The 20,019-nt window shown below is 39.5% G+C and overlaps 1 protein-coding gene across 4 annotated transcripts in view; it reads left to right on the forward strand.

The window, feature by feature from the left end:
- The window catches only part of LOC120741655 (regulator of microtubule dynamics protein 2), a 38,940-nt gene extending 20,865 nt beyond the window's left edge, over nt 1-18,075 (forward strand). For all 4 annotated transcript variants that reach the window (XM_040044631.1, XM_040044633.1, XM_040044632.1 and 1 more), the window contains exons 5-11: nt 445-505; nt 10,190-10,265; nt 10,779-10,856; nt 12,871-12,969; nt 14,775-14,828; nt 14,936-15,016; nt 16,264-18,075. In XM_040044631.1, the coding sequence (XP_039900565.1) occupies nt 445-505; nt 10,190-10,265; nt 10,779-10,856; nt 12,871-12,969; nt 14,775-14,828; nt 14,936-15,016; nt 16,264-16,317 (503 nt within the window). In that variant the 3' untranslated portion in view covers nt 16,318-18,075. The remainder of the gene's footprint in view (nt 1-444; nt 506-10,189; nt 10,266-10,778; nt 10,857-12,870; nt 12,970-14,774; nt 14,829-14,935; nt 15,017-16,263) is intronic.
- The last annotated feature ends 1,944 nt before the right edge of the window (nt 18,076-20,019 follow it).

Genomic DNA, 20,019 nt, shown 5'->3' on the forward strand with positions numbered 1-20,019 from the left:
ATCCTTTCTCATCATTGTACCTCTAATCAGAGCCAGCCAGGTGCTTCCTGCTAAGGCACCTGTCTCAAAGCATTTGAACGTGTGAAAGCCTTGAAATTTTAAAGTAGCAAAGCATCATGTTTAACATTCTTTTAGATATTAATAGAGCGGACAAAATGAAACGCATTCCACTAAGTGATGAAGGATTAAAAACTGAGCTGTCTTCCTGGATTGCATTTGATGTAACTTCTGTTTTATTGCTTTAATCCAGTGCCCATTGATGCTTCTTGATTTATGTGTATCCTGTTGTGCTTTCTTAGTCAACACACCCCTTGATTGTACTAATCCAGTCTCTGTTCTTTCGTCCCGTAGAACAAGAATGTCCAGGTTGCAGAGTGTGTGTCAGATTTATGTTTCAGCAGAGGATCATTATCCGTTTATCTGTCTTTTTCTCTTTCCTCTCAGGGAAGAAAGTTGGCGAGGAAGCAGTGAGCTTAAATCCTACATGTGCTGAAAGTCATCAGTGGTAGGTCTGAGCCGTTTCCTTATGCTTGTTATCATTTAAATGCAACTTTCTTCTGTTCAATAAACTCTTTCTGATTTTCGCAATGAAAGATGTCTGAGATGAGGCTTAGCCTGAATATGAGAGAAGTCCCATTATGTGAGAATCAATGTTATGCAGATTTCTAATCCAGCTAATTTTTAAGTTAAATGCTATGAGACCAAATGAAAGCACAAATGCAGGTACTTTCCCCAGATTAGAGGTGTCAGTAGGGTTGAGTGACTTGTTACCCTGGAGCGCCTGTTCCTCTGTGTTTGAATAGATGAACGTCTGACTCAGGCATTTCCTTTGGGTAGCCTACTAAATGCAGCTTGAACAAGAAAAGAGAAAACTCACACGGGTAAATGAAAAAAGCAATTTAAATATGAATTTGTTGGTTTATGCTTTACACCCAACCAGAAAGCCCTGCAATATGTAAAATACGAGTGAAATGGTGTCCTTCAGCAGAGCACTGCCGCATCCTTTGAAAGCATGCATGCTTGTCAGATAGTAGTAGCTTACATCTCAAACATCTCCTTCCTTCGGATCAGCCCCTCATCCACCTGATAGCATCTCATCCAATTTAGGAATGTAAGCACAAGCTTGGCTCAGTTCGACTGACGGTTATAGTGGAGTAACTCGTGTCTGCAGAAGTTGCAACAGTTAACTTTTTCTGCAGGTTGTTAGTTGCTTCACAGCAGTGCAAGTTGTACATGCATTGTTTGTAGCCGTACGTATTCAGCGCTTAGGGATGTGCTGCTGAACAGGTCGCTCCAAGGCATTTATTTTCATTTTACATGTTCTTGTCACAAAACATCAGCATAATTTAATGATACCTTTGTTGAATCTGACGCTAACAGACAAAATGACTATTATTTGTCCTCTGTGGTCCTTAGTGTAAGTGGCAGTCACAGATTATTCCCGGACAAATTAAAGGAAAGGATATCAGGAATACCTCCTCTCCACTTGTACACCACCCCAGTCAGTCTGTGACTCAAGCAAAAATCCCCTTGCTTTTAATTAGCTCTGCATAGTGGGCCTGATGGCGTGCATCCCGTTTGTATTTGTGCAGGCCCCAATGCATTCCTCATCTGAAACACTGCTCATGTCAAAACTTGACTGATGGAATCTGTGGCTGAAACGGAGAGATGAAAATTGCACTAGATACAGTTATGATTTCTTCAGAACACACGCGTGCACAGCTCCAATAAAATGCGAGCACATTTATCTAGCTTTTTTTTTTTTTTTTTAAACTCGTCCTTAATGGAGGCCATTCTAAAAAACGTTTCCAATTTAAAGTGTTTACTGGTACTTGCATTTCATAAATGAGTGTCCAGTGTAGTTGAGATTATGTGGTTACTTTATGTATAGGCACACAAAGTTCTCTCACAGAAAACTGCCCGCTTGCACCAGAAGTCCTATTTGTTCTGTTCGTTAGGGAATAATTAGCATTAGCTCATGCACATACCGCAGCACTCGAGACAGCAGGTGAAAAAGAAGGCTGTGTTTGTTTAGCTAATTAAGAGGAACGGCTTTGAAAAAAGAAAAAACCTTAATTCTTAATCCTGTATCCACTGATGGAATTTGTAAGATTCTTAAACCGAGCATAAACAGCATCTAAGTTGAACGGACAGAGCAAAGTAGGTAAAGCTGCACTTTGGGAAGGGAGGAGGCAGGGAGTGGGGACGGTGCCAGGCAGTGTTGCAAGGAAGTTTATGTCTGAGGTAACTGTTTACTTAGTGTACTGATGCCGTGAGAAAACTTGTCACCTGTTTTCCTGAATGCTGTTCAGCTTGTCACAGTTTCACAGATGTTGATTAAACAGGCTGCCAGTCAGTTTCTGCTCAGCCACTGAAACTACTTATAGACTTTACATACCAGTGAAAGAATGTCTTTTTGGACCTTTTTCTGCCGTGTGACCTCATTTAAGGTGTTTAAATTGATTGATTGCGATTTACCTGGAAGTCAAAGATGTAAAAGTGATAAACGGTGTAGGCACAACTGAAAATTGAAAGCCCAAATCGTTATTGAAATTGCAGTGGATTTATAAATGGCTGCCAGTAAACTCCTGTCACCCTTGCATCTATGAGTGACAGTCGAGCAGGTTGGGTGAGGGGGACTGTCTAAACAAACCTGCTTTGTTGTATCTGCAGTTTGCATGGCATATCACATAAAGTATGTCTCTAAATACTCTGTCAAAGGTGCACCTACCCTGGCTTTTCTAGGCCAAATATGCTTCACGGTGGGGTGTGTCTATTGCAGCCAACAGTATTCCAGGTAGTGTAATAGGGCATCATGATTAGAAAGGGACAAATTGCTTGGTCTACTCTAAGTGGTAAAATGATTCAAAAGTCTAACCGAAACATCGAGCCAGTGGCTCACTGAAATGAATAACTAGTCAACTGTCTAGTTTACTTCGAAGGACTTTGCCTTTCCCCTTGACAGCAGTTCTAAATGACATGATTTCTCCATCAGGAAATTAAGTTTGGATCATGGAAGAAAATGTTTTGAATCCCTAGTATTCTTTACTACATAACATTTATTGTAGGGAACTTGAAGATAATTCAAAAACGGACAACATAAACAATTTTGTTACCTTTACTGTATCTTTTACTGCTCATGATATAATTCAATTCCAATTCAATTTTATTTATACAGCACCAAATCACAACAACAGTCACCTCAAGGTGCTTTATATTGTACAGTAGATCCTACAATAATACATACAGTGGAAAAACCCAACAATGGTATGACCCCCTATTGTCAAGCACTTTGGCGACAGTGGGAAGGAAAAACTCCCTTTTAACAGGAAGAAACCTCCAGCAGAACCAGGCTCAGGGAGGGGCGGGGCCACCTGCTGCGACCGGTTGGGGTGAGAGAAGGAAGACAGGATAAAGACATGCTGTGGAAGAGAGACAGAGATTAATAACAGATATGATTCAATGCAGAGAGGTCTATTAACACATAGTGAGTGAGAAAGATGACTGGAAAGGAAAAACTCAGTGCATCATGGGAATCCCCCAGCAGCCTACGCTTTTTGCAGCATAACTAAGGGAGGATTCAGGGTCAACTGGATCCTCCCTAACTATATGCTTTAGCAGAAAGGTAAGTTTGAAGCTTAATCTTAAAAGTAAAGATAGTGTCTGTCTCCCGAATCCAAACTGGAAGCTGTTTCCACAGAAGAGGGGCCTGAAAACTGAAGGCTCTCCCTCCCATTCTACTTTTAAATACTCTGGGAACAACAAGTAGGCCTGCAGAGCGAGAGCGAAGTGCTCTAATAGGGTGATATGGTACTACAAGGTCATTAAAGGACATTATTTTGAGAAACGTGATCAAGGTTTAATGGACACTAAAGTAGCCTTTCTCACTTGCATCAAAGCCTTAGAAAATATCCACTGTCACTTGGAGGAAAACAATTTCTTATGACAAGATTTGACATTCTTACCTTTCAGATAAAGTACGCACGGCAACGTGAGGAGAATTCTCCAACGTAAATGCAAAGTAAATGTTGCTGCAAATTTCTATTGGATTCTTGTGAGAATTTAGTGAAAATGTCAAGATGCTCAAGTTAAATATTTGTATATTCAAATTCAAACTATTTAAAAACATAACTGAATATTTTTTGCCAAAAAAATCTTCCAAGCCTTTTACTTTTCAGCACTTGTCGCCATCATGACCAAGACTTGGACACATTCTGAATCCATTACACAGCTAACACGTGGACAATAAGCAGTATCTTCTGGTTGTTCATCTTCAACAGATGGGTGTTGTCTTTTTTGGTCAAGCTTTTGAAATGTTTGGACTGCCATAGTCAGAACTACTCCTTATAGGACCCCACCCGTTATGTTACTTCATTCATTACGCCCAGCCAATACTGTATACTCTGAATGATACCAGATCAAAATAGATCTAACGCAAAAAAATTACAATTTGCTGTGTTATGTTTAAAGTTTCAAGTAATGAGGTAAGCAAATCCTTACTGTTGTCAGTGTCACCCACCTTAAATGATGTCACACCTGCTGGCATGCTTCAGTATTTCTTCTTCTTCTAGGGAAACTCCCGATTTTTGTTACCTGGTGCAAACGGCATGACAAGTGAATCTAACCTGGAAGCTTGGTCTGCCTTTTAATGATGCGTTGACTGATTGTGCCAAGAGTTAAGAGAGATGACACATTCTGCAGAAATACTAGAAAGACTTTACTGAACTCTTAGTTTTCTGTTTCAGCTTGGTTCACAGTTTCAGTGAAGCACTGTTTTGTGTTTCTGTTTTGTTTTCATTTTTTTAAAGCAGTGAGACTGACAGTAATGAAATGACGAATGACCAGTGTATCAACCATATCTGTTGCTCGCAAATTGCTAGCAAATATTGGTATATAAGCAAATGTAGTTAGGAATATGCCGGTAACAAGTTATAGATCAAAGGGTCTTCATTGTGTGTATGTTTACATGTGGTTATGTAGAATAAAGTTAATGCTAAAGTTATGACCTTACTATAGTAGCTATACTCTAAAAGCACCTTGAGGCAACTGTTGTTGTGATTTGGCACAATATAAATAAAATTGGAATGAATTGAATAATATTGTTAAAAAATTAAGAAACAACATTCTGTTTTTAAAAAAAGAAATCAAGAAACCTCTTTTTGTGTCTACGTTTGATAACGTTGATGTTGACGTCATCATTACACCTCCATCAAAAACAAGGATTATACTAAAAGCAAAAAAAATGACTTCCTTATTTAAAACTATTGTTAAAAAATAATAACTAACCAAAGTTTGGAGACAGTAGGACCTCATACAAGAACAAAACACATCCTCTCTGGGGTTTTATGGTTGTTTAAGGCTTTAAGTGATGAGGTAACAGTGGTCACCTTAGGAGAGATTACACATACTTTCCCACTATGTCATGCAGTCTTTTTGAGTAGAAGGTGAATAAGGACTCTTTTGAAGTTGGATGTGTATAGAGGCACTTAACTTATTCAAAGAGCACCTCTACCCCTGCATACTACCAGTGTACTCCGCACTGTGAGCTGTTAAAATAAATTTTATGTCCATGTCAACTCTTAATACTTCAATTTCTCCTCTCCCAGGTTTCAGTTTTCAAAAGCACTCAGTCTATAGCTATGGTGTCTATTTACAGGGCTAATGTATTGACCACGTGTATGACATTAGATGAATGCATACGCATACGTGTGGGGCTTTGGGGACATTGAGCGTGGAGGCCGGTTTGTGTAATCTGACTGACGGGAGGCGTGATGGCATTCTTGTATCTCTGGCTTTGTATATAGGTGCATTTTCATTGATCCAAAGTAAATCCCCGACTTTAGAGCCTCACTGATGATACAAAGACCCACGGATTAAGCAGGGAGACAGAGGAGGACAGGAGGATGGAGTAACTTTGAACTTTGCAATGACAACCCTAATTTTAAACACGTGCCTCATAATTGGTGGCAGCACTGTGCTGTGTTCCCAGCAGCCTTGGAAAGCCTGTGTCTGCTTAAACTTCACACCTCTTTCTACACCGTTGGAACACTTATCGTGCCATGAATTCCGTCTCCCACACATAGAAAAACAAAATCAACTAATTTTGTCTTGAGCAAACTCGCATACTCTCACACAGGTTAGCCGAAATTCCTCAAGTTTCTCCTCCTGTTTCTGTACAGCTTTTAGTCTGAACAGGTGCCTGATGGTGTAAAGTTCAATGAGCTCTGTGTGTTTGGATGTGAAAGTCAATCTGCTGCTTCTTCCATGCAGCTGAGACTTGGGGCTTTTTGCCAAGTATAGTCGGTGATATTGAGTCTGTTAACAACATGGGCTGACCTTGCACAATTAAGAGCTCTGTCCTCCTGTTATTGTACTCTTTCCTGATTCCTTTTTCTTTTCTTGCCTTAGAGACTCAAATATGAGATAGAATTTCAACTATCAGTAAAAATGAAAGGATAAACAACAGCAGGTAGACCCTGAGGGCAAACGCACCTTTGTACACCTTCGCATCTAATTTCCTCATACACTCCCTCCACTTACCCTCTGCCCACACTCCACTGAGGATCTGGTGCATTTCAATCCTGTTTTCACAGAGTGACAATAAACCCCAAAATGCCACACTTGATCTCCTGTATGGTGTTTGCAGATTCTAACCCAGACAGACATCTGCTTACGTCCCACAGTCCAGCTGCTGGTCCAATAATGGTCCAATAATTAGCTACTCTACCAAATCTTTTCTTGGGGAACATGTGTTAGTAAACACTGCTTGAATTGCTCCATGCTGAATGTTGGTGTTAATCACTGAGTGGGAGGCTAAAATATGTCTTTGCAGTAATCTGAATGTTGGGCAATCTTTCCCACAGCTGTCACCTGGGAAATAATTGATCTTAGTTGCTCTTCTTTGGTTGTATTTGGTCTCCTCGTGTTGTTACTGTTTAGATTTATTGCATTTAATCACATCAGCATATTGCAACACGTACATAATGCATGTATGTCATTAGAGCCCATTGGACTTTTTGATGTACGTATTTGTAGATAGATTTTCATGGTTAATTATTATTGTCTAAAAGTATTTCAAAAATTGCTGCCACAATGTCAAAACATTGCTTTATAGTTTAATCACAGCAGAATTTAATTTACAGAGATTGGGTAACAAACACCAAAACGGCTAATCCTCATGTTGACGCGCTGAAGCAATGACATTCTATTTATAAAGTTACAAAAAATATCAAATTGTTGAATTTATTTAATCCATTCAAGAGATTTGAGACATTTTATACAGGAACAATCTACACACATAGCACACACACCTTTATTTTTCAGTACGTCAAGTAGTTTTCAGGAATAGTACTCCATATTTCTTACAGGACATTCAAAGCTCTGTCTTGTTGGTTGCCTTTTTGTTCTGTTTGGGATCATTGTCATGTGGAAAATTAAGCAATCATTGTGCATGAAAATTTGTCAATAATGTAGTCCATGCCAGAGCCTCCACCATGTTTTCGAGCTGTAGACACTCACTGTTGTACGTCTCCACTGACCATCTCAATCTATTCTGGTTACAATTTGAACCAAAAACTTCATATTTGGATTCATCACTCCATAAAACATGTTGCAACTGATTTTAAGACAAGTTATTGTTTGATTAACCATCGTTCAACCTTTGCTCCGTGTTTCCTTTCCTTAAGAATCACTCTTTGAACACTGCTTCTCTTGTGAGACCTTTATTGATACGGCTTCAGTCAACAGTAGATGGATAAAATGAAGGGCCAGATGGCTCTCTCAGGCCCTGTGTCAGTGTCTCCCAGTTCTTAAGGACATGGCTTTGAGTTACTGTTTAGTTTTCAGGTAATACCCCTTTGAGAATCATCTTAATGGTGTAAAATAAATATCCTAAGCCTGTCAAACATTTTTATAGATGATCAGCTAAAGAAATTGGAACAAATTAAGTGTTTTTGCAACAGGATGGTAGAAACAAAGTGCCTAAAGATGCAATTTAAAATTGTTCTTTGCTAAGTTGTCTGTTATCTGTAGACTCAACACTGGGTTATTCCTTTTTTTTGTGCCTGAACGATTCATAGGTCACCGTTGAGCATCTTAAGAAGCAAGGGAGAAAAAAAATGGTCAGTTATAAAGAGCGGACTGGAAGTGACTATAAAAGCAGCCAATGTCCAACGAAAAACTTTTGCTTTAACTCTTTGCTAACAGTGAACCATTAAATACTGTGAGCAGCTTTTAACTACTAATTTACTTTTTTTTTTTTTAAGTGAAACGGTCACGTGCAAACCAACTGTGTCGTGGCTTGGTTTCCTATCTGCAGATATTTAGTTGCCAGTCAAAGATTTGCTCAAAGCATTTACATCCAGCTGTGTGTTTTCATTGGAAGCCAGGCAGCACAACTGTAGACAGATAGCATCTCTGCTCCTCTGATGTTGTAGAGCGCTCCACTCATCAAGCGCCAACCACTGGGCGCATGGGCACACCCTGCTCCACTTAAGAAAAATAAACACGTCTTTTTTGTTTAAAGTTACATCTGCCCGTGTTTGGCCAATTTAAAGCATTTAAAAGTGATGAGATTAACGCGTGTCTCATCTCTGACAACTTTCCAGTAAGTGTGAGTAGTTCGTGTGAAGATTCATGTTTTATGATGTTTCATCCAACCATAACCACAATGATTGTGAATTTATTTTCATCAGATACCGATCAGATAATAGTTGGAACATTCTCAGCTGAATGAAATCTCCTCGTTTGCTCATAAGATTAATCTTTCTGCCGTCATGATCTTAATTTAGTAATTACCTGCTAATCGTGTAGTATACTCTGCAGTTTACTTCATAGACCCCATCATTTCATTATACTGTGCTAAAAAAAATCTACTCACACATACCAGACACCGTAGTACACACGTACAGTTGTAGATTCCATCTCCCATCACCGCCACCGTGTCAGGCGACGCTGTCAGATGACCTTTGCACACACTGATCCTTCATATAACAAGGTGTTTATGTTGCTCGGTGGTGTTTGACAGAGTACCAGCAGGATTAAAGCAGCCGTGCAGTGAAAAGGCTTTGATCAGCTCACTCCTCTCCTCTCCAAACCCTCGGCGTCATGCTGACTTACAGATCCCAGAGCTGAAATCGCCCTTTGTTTCGCTTCCACCTGCCCACTGGTCCAAGGCCAGCGTATTAATTAGAGAGCGGGGGAATAAGGTGGAGCAGCTTATCTTTGCTGGTGCTGTCTAATGAGGAGTCTTTCCACAGACCACTGAGTATGGTGGGTTTTTTGGAGGCCCTTTGGTTGTTAGTGACCCAAAGAAAAGGTGGTGTGACTGTGAGGTGCTGCTGACCATCTCTGTGCTTCTCACCGCCCCCTGCAAAATATCATTGTTTAACTTCTGTTTTGTCAGAACCGGGGAACCGAGAATGCCTGATGCTGCCGTTGTTTTGCTTAAAATCCAAATTGTGTGAAAAGCTAAAGATGTTAGAGGTTAGGTTTTCCTTTTAAGGCTAGTTTCCTTTCAATCTGGTAAAAAAATATAGATAGAAACTGAGTTTTGCTGCAAATAAACCACACAACCTTTACAACAATAACTACATTTTACACCTGAATTTAGTCATGGCCCCTCTGTTGTTTAGAAACTTGTACTATGCCTGAAGAAGCACCAAGCACAGAGAGCCAAGGCTCAAGTTGCAGTGTTATAGCACAGTGGTGTGACAAATGTCCCAGTTGCATGGATGGTTTATGCAATAAAAACAAATACAGAATATAATTAATAAAAATATGCAGTTTGGATCCTAGGATCTGGCTGTTTTCATTCCATTTATATATTTATAAGGGTAGAATGTAATTGTAAAACTTATTTCAGCACCACCTCAAGTTTTTGGGTCTGAGTGTTGGATGACCTGGAAGCACTTCATGAACTTTCATGTTTCCAGAACTCAAAGGTTTTTATTGCACACAACAAATTTGGTGCCAAATAATAAATAAGCAGAAGGGTTAGAAGAATTGCCAATACGGTTCCTGCAACTTCAGTTCCTTGAACCCTTTATGATATCATACAGGCTTGAAAACATTAAATATTAATTTTCTGTTTGGTGCGATTTGTTTGTTTAGGGTTATTTGGGGTGTTTCTTCACATAGCTTGTTTAAGAGTAGGATGGCCTGAACCTCTAATAGCAGTGTCTCCCCACAGGTATGCCATCATGTGTGGAATTATGGCCGAATATGACACCATCCAAAACAAGATAAAGAACGGATACGTCTTTAAGGTAAGGCATGTGAACGGAGAGCTAGTTTTGACCTTGCAAATTCTTGGAATGGTCAAATAATAATATAATGCAAACAATGCATTATACATCTATATGTGCTTAGGCTAAAGAGGAATGGTCATTTTCACAGTTTAAGCCAATAAGACCCTCCTACAGTCATTAAGTTGCATCAGAGTGTGGAATAGCAGCACGTAGCATTTTATCTTCTGTCAGCAGCCTCTAGCAAACACTGTTTGCCCTCAAAACTCTTTGACAGGTGAAAGCGAGAGATAGAGCCCTGGAGAGGGAAGATATTAAAAAAAAAAAAACAGAAGAAGAATGGAAAGAACGAGGGAGGGTGCGTGACAGCCAGGAGTGTGCGGTAGCTCGACTAGATCGCGTGAGTGAGAGGTGTTTGTGAAATACTTGTGGGTTGGTGAAGCAGGACAGATCAGGTCAGAACAGAAGGCGGTGCAGCTGTGCTATGAATCAACAGTGAAAATCTTCTCTCTGTCTGTCTGCTTCTCTTCTCAGGATCATCTGGATAAAGCCATTGAGCTGAAGCCGCAGGACCCGCTGTCCTACTACCTTCTGGGCCGCTGGTGCTACGCTGTATGTGACCAGTACAGCACATCTCTATCTCTGCTCAACATGATGTACATTTATGAAGGCTAGCGTGTCTGCGTGACCTCCCACCTCCCTATGCTAACCCACCCACGGTTTCCCCTCATTCATTTCCACTGTTTAGGTTTCCTCAAGGTTTGTTTTTCCCTCTGCGATATTCACAGAGAGCGCTATGGGAGGTTAACACCATCCATTGTTAGCTTTAAATCAGATTGTACCAGGGAGATAATTTCATCCTGTTTCTGTTTGGCTCGTGTTCGCTCAGTAGCTGCAGTCATTTGGGATGCAGCACGTGATTGTTTCTGTAACTGTCTAGTCTTTTCAGAAACTCACGTAACATGATGAATTGCTGTTGTTTAGATCGAAATTTCCAGACGTTCTGCTTTTGACGGTTCCTGTTGTTTTATGAGCTGCTCATAACACCTGATATTTTCAGGGGTTGTATTTTACGGGCTGTCTACGGGGCATTCATGTTAAACAATGACCTACTGTTCACATTCAGCCAGCATCTCTGTTTGAAATTTCCTGATGTTGCCAGAGCAATTCTACACCTGGAGTTAGATACGGCTCTGATGACTGTGTGAGGCTCAAGCTGCTGCTGGCTGGTGACATTCTTCTGCAAAAGGTGTCAGTAGCAGAGCAGAAGTGGACGGGGGTTCCCGTTGTCATGGAAATACTAGTAAAATAACAGGAAGTTGGCTGTAAGAGTTCTGAAAAATGATATGTAACCAGTCCTGCTGGTAAATGGGTGCAGATTATTTTAATCTATGTTTTAACTGTTACATTTCTTCATATTTGTTCAGAGATGTCATTTCTATTACATGTTGTGTATATCAGAGTCAAATGAGACCATTTGTTTTGGTCTGAGATGCTGCTGTTTTATACATTATCCAGGGTGTTTTGGATGTCACATACTGAACATCAACATTACCTAAACAGCTCAAGAGATGGCAGCAATACAGCTGTGGTCATACGTTTACATACAATCATCACTGGCATGAATGTCAGGGTCATTTTGGGCTTTTAATGATTTCTTAGAACTGTTCTTTCTCTAGATTGTACAACATTCGTCTTTAATAACTCTAAAAATTAAGAATTGTGTGCGCAAGTTTGACTTTATTCTAGATTTCTATGATCCACATAGGGTCAAAGTTATAAATATTGGCTCACATGTATACATATATACGTATATTACTAAGTGTTCTTTAGAAGTTTGTACCTACACCTAATTCTTTGGGGGGTTTATTTGTTTGTTTTTTATGTCAAAAGTCAGAGGATGTGTGAAAGTTTGTGAAAGTTTAATTGTCTTGGTTATTCACAACAGTTCTTTAATTTTCATTCACTGTCAGAAAATAGGCTTTTAAATATCAGTTACAAGGGGCGGTGATGCACTGCTTTTTATGGCTCAGTCACACGAGTCAAAACTGGATGGAAGTTTTTTGCATTTCTTGCGAAGATTTTCACATTAAATTTTTAGAATCAGACAAAGATAGATGAGCTGAAACATTTAAGTGTGAAAATGTGGAAGAAAATAAGAAATCACAAAGGCGAAAATACTTTTTCCATCACTGTACATTCAGAGTATAGTCGGAACCTGATAGGTATGAAACAGAACTTCAGAAATTCATCCACAAATAGTGACACAATCGCTGCAAAATAAGAGCGGCCCACAGAAACCCTGCTTTTACATAGAAATATAACTAGAATACAACATGCTGGCAACAAGAGTTCAGTCCCCTATTGCAAAGAGACATTATGCAGATGAGTTGTTAGAATAGTGGCAAAGATTTGCCATTTTATCACATTTAATCGTCATGTCGTAAACAGATTACATGTAAAGATTAATTCAACCAATTCAGCTGCAAACTGAAATTAGACTGACTCCAACTTGTTACTATTTCATCACTGACTTGATGCCTTTGACTGTAGCATTACCCCTCTCATCCATTAATGTTAAGCCAAGGTGGCCAATTTTCTTCTGATTGGTGATGTTTGTTTTCAGGTGTCTCAGTTATCGTGGATTGAGAGGAAAGTTGCTTCAACTCTGTTTGGAGAACCACCAAGCGCCACAGTTGAAGACGCACTGAAGAATTTCCTTAAGGTACTGGTGTTTTGTTTCTTAAGCTATTCTGCGATGTTTTTTATATATATATATATATATATAATATTAATTAATTTATTTATTTTTTTTTAAACCAATGGATTATACTTGAAGCAATATGCTGTCCACATCTGAATAAAGTGTTTGAGGCAAAGTCAGAGAGTGGGGTGAAACACGATGAACTGTACAAATAAGAGCAATCATTTCTGAGCACAAACGATGGGCGTAGCCGTCTGAGGTTTAAAGTTTACCAAGAAAGTTAAGCACATTGAACTAAAGTGCATAAAGTAGGCATGATGGTTATATGTAATATTCAGTCCATGTCCTCAAACCAAGAAGTGAGACTTATTTCTTATTCAGTGGTTTATGTTTTTGTACTTTTTAACTGAATACTTGTTCTGACCTCGGTTATGAAACACGTAAATCACACCCCTGTTTATCTTGTGCTACGTTGCAATTTGCCTGCAGGTTGCATCTGTTCCCTGTTTTTAAAGCCCAAACCCTCTGTATTTAGAAAGGCTTAATCTCTGTTCCTACATTGGAAATGTTTATGTAGTGGGGGAAATTACTTTTGCTTTTGGCCAATATTCCTATGCATGCCTCATCTTCATGTCTTCTAGACCATAAGCTTGATTCAGGTGGTCACAGTTACAACATGTCACCAGTGACCTGGAGAAGCTTTAACTAAAACATTATACACCTCCCCAGCCTTGCTAGAGCTTAGTGTAGAGATGCGGCTCCGTTCTTGACATATTTAATGCTGCAGACTAAACTTGTTACTCCTTCTGTGTGAAGATCGAATTCTCAGAATGAAAGCAAGCTCTGTGAAACCAAAATATTCATGTGTAGTCCAAAAGCACACGCTTCAGTTAGTAACAGAAGCTGTTATTACAGACGTGAATGAAAGTCGTGACAGCATGGCTTTTATCGTTTTTAGACAGTGATTCTGTCTGTGTGATTAGCTTGACACTCAGTTCAGAGGAATTTGCTGATATGTCTGCTTTTGTCTAAGTACTGAGTTGGAGCGCCTCAACTCAACTGAACAAACTTGCATTGTGTTGCATTGCATACATTTTAATGCAATGCAACATATTTTGAAGTAGCTCAACAGTATATCACTATATCTGTATCAGTGTCTGTATGTAGTCAACAGCTGGCTGTCTTGTGGGATTTTCTGTATTCATGTGCCGAATAAAGGATTTGATTGGCTGAATATCACACGTGTACACACGTTACCTACCATAAGAAAAAAAAACAAAGAAAAAGCTGCACAGATTAAAATAGAAAGATAAAGTCTGGTCTGTCAAAATCTAGTAATAGTTCTGGTGTAGGTCCAGACTGTGATCTGAATGTTTTTGACCTAATCTATAAACTGTATATAAAAGATGGACGTTTATTTTGTGGACTTTTATTGTGGTGCCTTATTTATGACTCCAGCGTGTGTTTAGTTGTTTGTTTCTTTCACAGTAGACATGTTGGTATTCGAAGTCAACGTTTGTTCTTGGGACTTCTCATTGATTACTAGCTCTGGTTAGCTAATGGGGAAAAGACTTAAGAGGTCAAAACTGTTGTAACCGGTTTTAAAAGTATTTTATTTCTTCTCTGAAATTGGACATGGGCTCATGTGGTGTCTTTGGGGATTGGATTCCTTTTGGTGCTGCCTCTAACCGCTTTTGTTTTGTTTTTTTGCACTTGCACCTTAGCTTTTTATTTCTATGCTACAAATGTTAGCGTCTTTTGCGGTCGTTGGAAAACTATGTCTAACTAAGTCTTGTGAAACTTTTCTTGTCTGTGTTTTTAACCAGGTCGAGGAGCTCCATCCAGCTTATTCTAAACTCAACTATGTGTTTCTGGCTAAGGTTAGTACTAGACATATCAGTACTTGGATTGTGAAATAACATCCTGTAAAACGGTTTATAATAGGACAAAACAGTCGTTTGACAGTTCTGGGTCTTTTCTTTGGTAGTGCTACAAAGACTTGGGCCAGTGCGAAAAGGCTAAGAAGATGTGTCAAGCTGCTTGTTCAATGAGTGCTGAATCCAAAGAGGTACACTTCAGGACCGTCTGTATTCAGATCTGTTTGTTTTTGCCTCATCTAATCCAGCTAGCAAAAACGCATCATAGCTAGGGATGGGTATTGATAAGATTTTCACGATTCTGATTCCATTTTCGATTCTGTTTAACGATTCGATTCTTTATCGATTCTCTTATCGATTCTTTTTTAAAACAAAGGAGAACACTAAGGTCGATTAGCTTAGAACTTTGTTTTATATCTTCTCTTTGAACAAGATAGAAATTTAGGAGTAGCACGGCCTTACAAACCCAACAGTGAGATCTTAAGAGATCCTTAAGAGATCCAGCCTACGGCTCTTCAATGGGGTGTCACAGGGTCCCCAGGGAAAAAATTGTAAATGTAAAATAAATATTCTTCTGTAGCAATAACAAAGTATAACATAAATTATTCTGTAGCAATTACACAAGAATATCCAGTAATGTCCCTGCCTGCAATTAAACACATTCACTTACCGAAAATCGGGGGCATCTGCTGTGGCAAATGGGTGCAAGCCTTTTACCACAAACTCACTGCTCGGTGACATTCGTCTATCCTGGCCTGAAAGGAGACGCTACCGGTAGACTGCAGCGAGAACTGCCAGCATCTGAGCCAGCCAGACTCTGTCTCTCTCATCATGGTCACCTAAATGCACAGTAATGGCAAGTTTGGTAATAAGGCAGATTGCGCTAACATAATATGCACTGTTAGTTGATTATTTACCTGCCGCATTAACGGGAGAGGACGTGCAAACGTTACCGCTGCTGCTGGGTTGAGATTCACGAGTCCGGAGCGGAATTAAAAACACGAGGTCATCACGTGTTTTGTGAGCAAATACTTTTGCATATTCGTAGTGTTTCCTCCCTTAAATGAAATATCTACTTACAAGTATTGCAAGTTGCCCTGTTGTCATCCGTTCTCGTAAAGTACAACCAAACTTTTTAGCATTTGAGCCGCTTAGGCGCCGTGTTTCCTGCCAGGTAAATGACGCTCCGCATCGTGGTGACGTTATTCAGCAGTGTACCAGGGGCATGGAGAAAAGTTGTCGACTGGAATCGATAAGAGAATCGTTTGCGAAAATGTCAAATAATTCCAAGGAATTGAAACAGTGGGAACCGGTTCTCAACAAGAACCGGTTTTCGATACCCATCCCTAATCATAGCCTGCTGTAATAGGCAAATTAAACCAAGATATTTAACTGTTTGAAGGTGTTACTCATTCATTATCATGTGTTTTACCTTCAGAATGAAGAGGCACAAAAGGAGCTGAGTTTACTGTGCCCAGCACTTGGAGTGTGACAGCAGAGGAAAGGTTTTTGGGAATCAGTATGCGAGTACTGCAGCTGCATGTGATAGACCATCGTGTTATTTCACTCTGTGAGTGTAGATAGCGCCCTGTGGGTGTAAAAGGCTACTGCATCCAGATCATCTGTTGTACCTTTCCAGTCATATTTGTATTATGAAATTTTTAAAAGTAGAAACCAATCATCATAAAGGATTCCAGCTAAATGAGTGAGCTAAACCAGTGTTCTTCAGCTTATAGCAGTGCGTAGCAGACATTCTCTGAGGTCTGATTGCTCTGATAGGAAACTTAATTCCAGTGTGTCTCAGGTTGATAACACAGACCTGTCGCCTTTTGGGAAAGTGACAAACAGGGTTTGTTGTTCCGTCCTATCACATCAGACAATGACGCACCCAAACATTTTGCATTGCTGTGACCACTGAACGGCCACCACCACCCTCCCGATACAAACCAGCAATAATAGTCTCTTTTAACATTCACATGCAGACTTTATGAGATTATTTTCTCACAGATAAATTCTCTGATCATGACTCAAACTCGTTTACCTCCTGCTCCTCAGTTTCTGTGACAGCAGTACCACCAAATGAAGTGTAGTATTGGACAGCAGTAAGTTCTGTGTGTACACCACACACCTGAAGTCCTGTATTTAATGTGCCCTTTTGCATGTTTGCCAGATCATGGAAAAAATGAAACCATAAATGATGTCAGTGACTTCCTCTTAATAGATTCAAAGAGCACCTGTACAGGAACACAACAGGTTTTTTTTGAACAGAAGCGCCTTTTACTCCAGAGTTCCTATTCCTGGAAGGTTTCCTCCTCTCATAGGTCACCAAGAACATTTGATTTTCCACGCTTTCATTTTTTTTAACCTTTTAAATTGAGCTCTGACACACTCACATGTGATTAGTTTGAAACATGTTAGGAATTTTTCTGAGTCAGCATTTTTTTTGGAGAGCTATGTAGCATGTACCACATGAATCAGGAAACCGAAAAGGTGTTTGATGTATATAGAGAGGTGTCATTATGCTGCATATATAGTACACGTTATTGTACTGGTTACTGTGAAATGGATATGTTTCAGTTAATATGGAAAAACAAATCTGACTTGGGATTCAAGGAACTTAAAAAAAACAAATGAATCTGGTGTTCATGTAAAAAGAGTCACTGACAGGAAATCTGAGGGCGTGTTTTGTTTTTTTGCCATCAAAAACACAAGAACAACAACAACAACAACCACAGGGCTGATGGCTGTCCATTAAAACCGATCAATAATGCCAGGTTCAGACTCGTTGTTTATCATGACACAGCACTGAATTCCTGGTTGCATAATGCCACTAAAATGTGACCCAATCAGATTGAAATGAAGTTTGAATGTTTCCTTTTATTACTCTTTTACATATTCTCAGCTGTTATTTTTTATTATTATCTCTACTCAATGAAGAAAAACGTGCATATTGATTGAAAACGTCGGTGCTGTTGATACTGGAAATTAGTTTAGGGCTTTTATTTTTTATTTCATTGTATTTTTTAAGTCTACTTACAAAATGAATTATTTTGCTTTGTCGCTTTATGTATTTTTCTACCAACACTACAAATGTTTTTCTTTTTTTCTAATGCCATAACGAGTTCCTCAAGGTTGTATCGCATCGGATGGAGATTATGCATTATACTTGTGCTGTATTTTAGACAGTGTGTGTTTAATGATTGATGGTACTGGAATCTACAATTAAATCTGTGCAATCTTGATCAAATTTGCCAGCTTGTCTGTCTTGTTTATGTTTTTTGAGGTTTTATTGCTGAGGAGTAAAGTTATGTAAGCTGTAACTTATAATTAAGCTATACAGTGATTTATTTGTTTTATTTTTTTTTTCTTATACTCTAAATTGATCTTAATCCAGAATCAACAGAGTGTAACAAGCTCCTGCTGGAGCCTACATGATTACGGAGACTGTACATTTTGTGCCAGGGCAATTCGGAGTTTGTTACTGGATCACATTCAGGCTAACTTCCCACCCGCCTAGTCATGTTTCAACTTTTCTTTTCTTTTTTCCCGCAGTAGAGCCATTTTAAAAGGGTGCCTCCCAAGTGAGTACAGGTGTTTGTTTATACAGGAATGAAAACTTCACCTTTCCTGGCTGATTTTATGAGCCTCCTGTACTCTTTAATCAAAAGTCTGAGTTGAGACAGCTGCAGAAATCACTTACACGTTGGTCTGGATGTGTGTGCACACACTAGCTGTCCATTGTTGCATAACAGATTTATAACCTGTTTGTTATCCAGGAAACTGACGGGCTGTCATTTATGTTTTTGATCATAAAACAGACGTGCAGTTTATCAAACTCTTTGTTTAATGGTTTTGCAGACAGGGTGTTGCATTGTTGCATTTAGAGGGTTGGAGGAGTTAAAGAGTCAAACGGGGATACATTTCTTCTTTAGAGTTTATTGCTGGCTTGTTTTCTTTTAGAGAAACTAATGTTTTTTTTTTTCTAACATTTCGACTGAAATGTAAATAAGTGCAAAAGAGGCACAAACAACAGCAAATTCTAGACTTTTGCAGGGTACATGGTATTTTTTGGGGGGGGGGCAATGTGACCAAGCTTAGCTAGGCTAGTTGTTCTCTGCTGATCCCCTGTCGTCCCACAAGATTCAAGTTTGTCCAAACAAGTTTTTATGGACAGCAATTATTTATCTGGTGCTCAACTTATTTACATGTTGTTCAAAGGATAATTTACTATCTATTTGTGCAGTCATGAAAAATAAAACCTTGACAGAACTGTTTGCAGTCCTACGGTAAAACAAGGTGCATGCTGTTGTTGCTTCCATGGGAATTAAAAGGGTAATTGGCAGCCAGTCGCTGATACTTAAATAATAATTGCACTTAAATAACTGATCATCAGCAAGAGTGAGCACCTCTATAAAAACAACAGTTGTGTTAATATTTTTGCTGATCTGGGACATTTGGTGTGTGTTGGTGAGTGCACATCTCAGCAAGCTCACTGCAGGTTCAAACCTTAGATGTACAACTCGAACTCCAGGCCTCAAGGGCCGGTGTCCTGCAGGTTTTAGATCTCACCCAGGGTCAACACACCTGAATCAAATGATTAGTTCATTACCAGGCTTCTGGAGAACTTCGAGACATGTTGAGGAGGTCATTTAGCCATTGAAATCAGCTGTGTTGGATCAAGGACACATCTAAAATCCCTCAAGGCCTGGAGTTTGACACCTGTGGTCTACAGGCTTGTTTAGGAAGCCTGCCAACAGCAGCATGGTTTACGTTTATAAATTGTATCCTAAAAAACTACCAGATTTCTGGAGGATTGCCCTTTGGGCAGATGAAAACAAAGTAGAGATATTTGGCCATAATGCACAGCACCACATTTGGCAAAAACTAAACAGCACATTCAGAGAAACACCTCATACCAACTGTCAAGCACGGTGGTGGTTGGGTGGAGATTCGGGCTTGTTTTGCCGCCACAGGAGTCAATCGTGAACTCCTGTGTATACCAATATATGCTAGAATGAAATGTGAGGCCATCTGTTTGACAACTAAAGCTTGGACAAAAGAGTTTATGAGAGCTGCGTATAAACGAATATGACCGCGAGCCTCAATAAACTGAAACAACGCTGTGAAGAAGAGTGGGCCAAAGTTCCACCACAACTATGTGAGAAACTGATGGAGACTGAAAACAATTACTTAA

This window comes from Simochromis diagramma, unplaced genomic scaffold, assembly GCF_900408965.1.
Source record: "Simochromis diagramma unplaced genomic scaffold, fSimDia1.1 OVJJ01000486.1, whole genome shotgun sequence".
NCBI classification, from domain to species: domain Eukaryota; kingdom Metazoa; phylum Chordata; class Actinopteri; order Cichliformes; family Cichlidae; genus Simochromis; species Simochromis diagramma.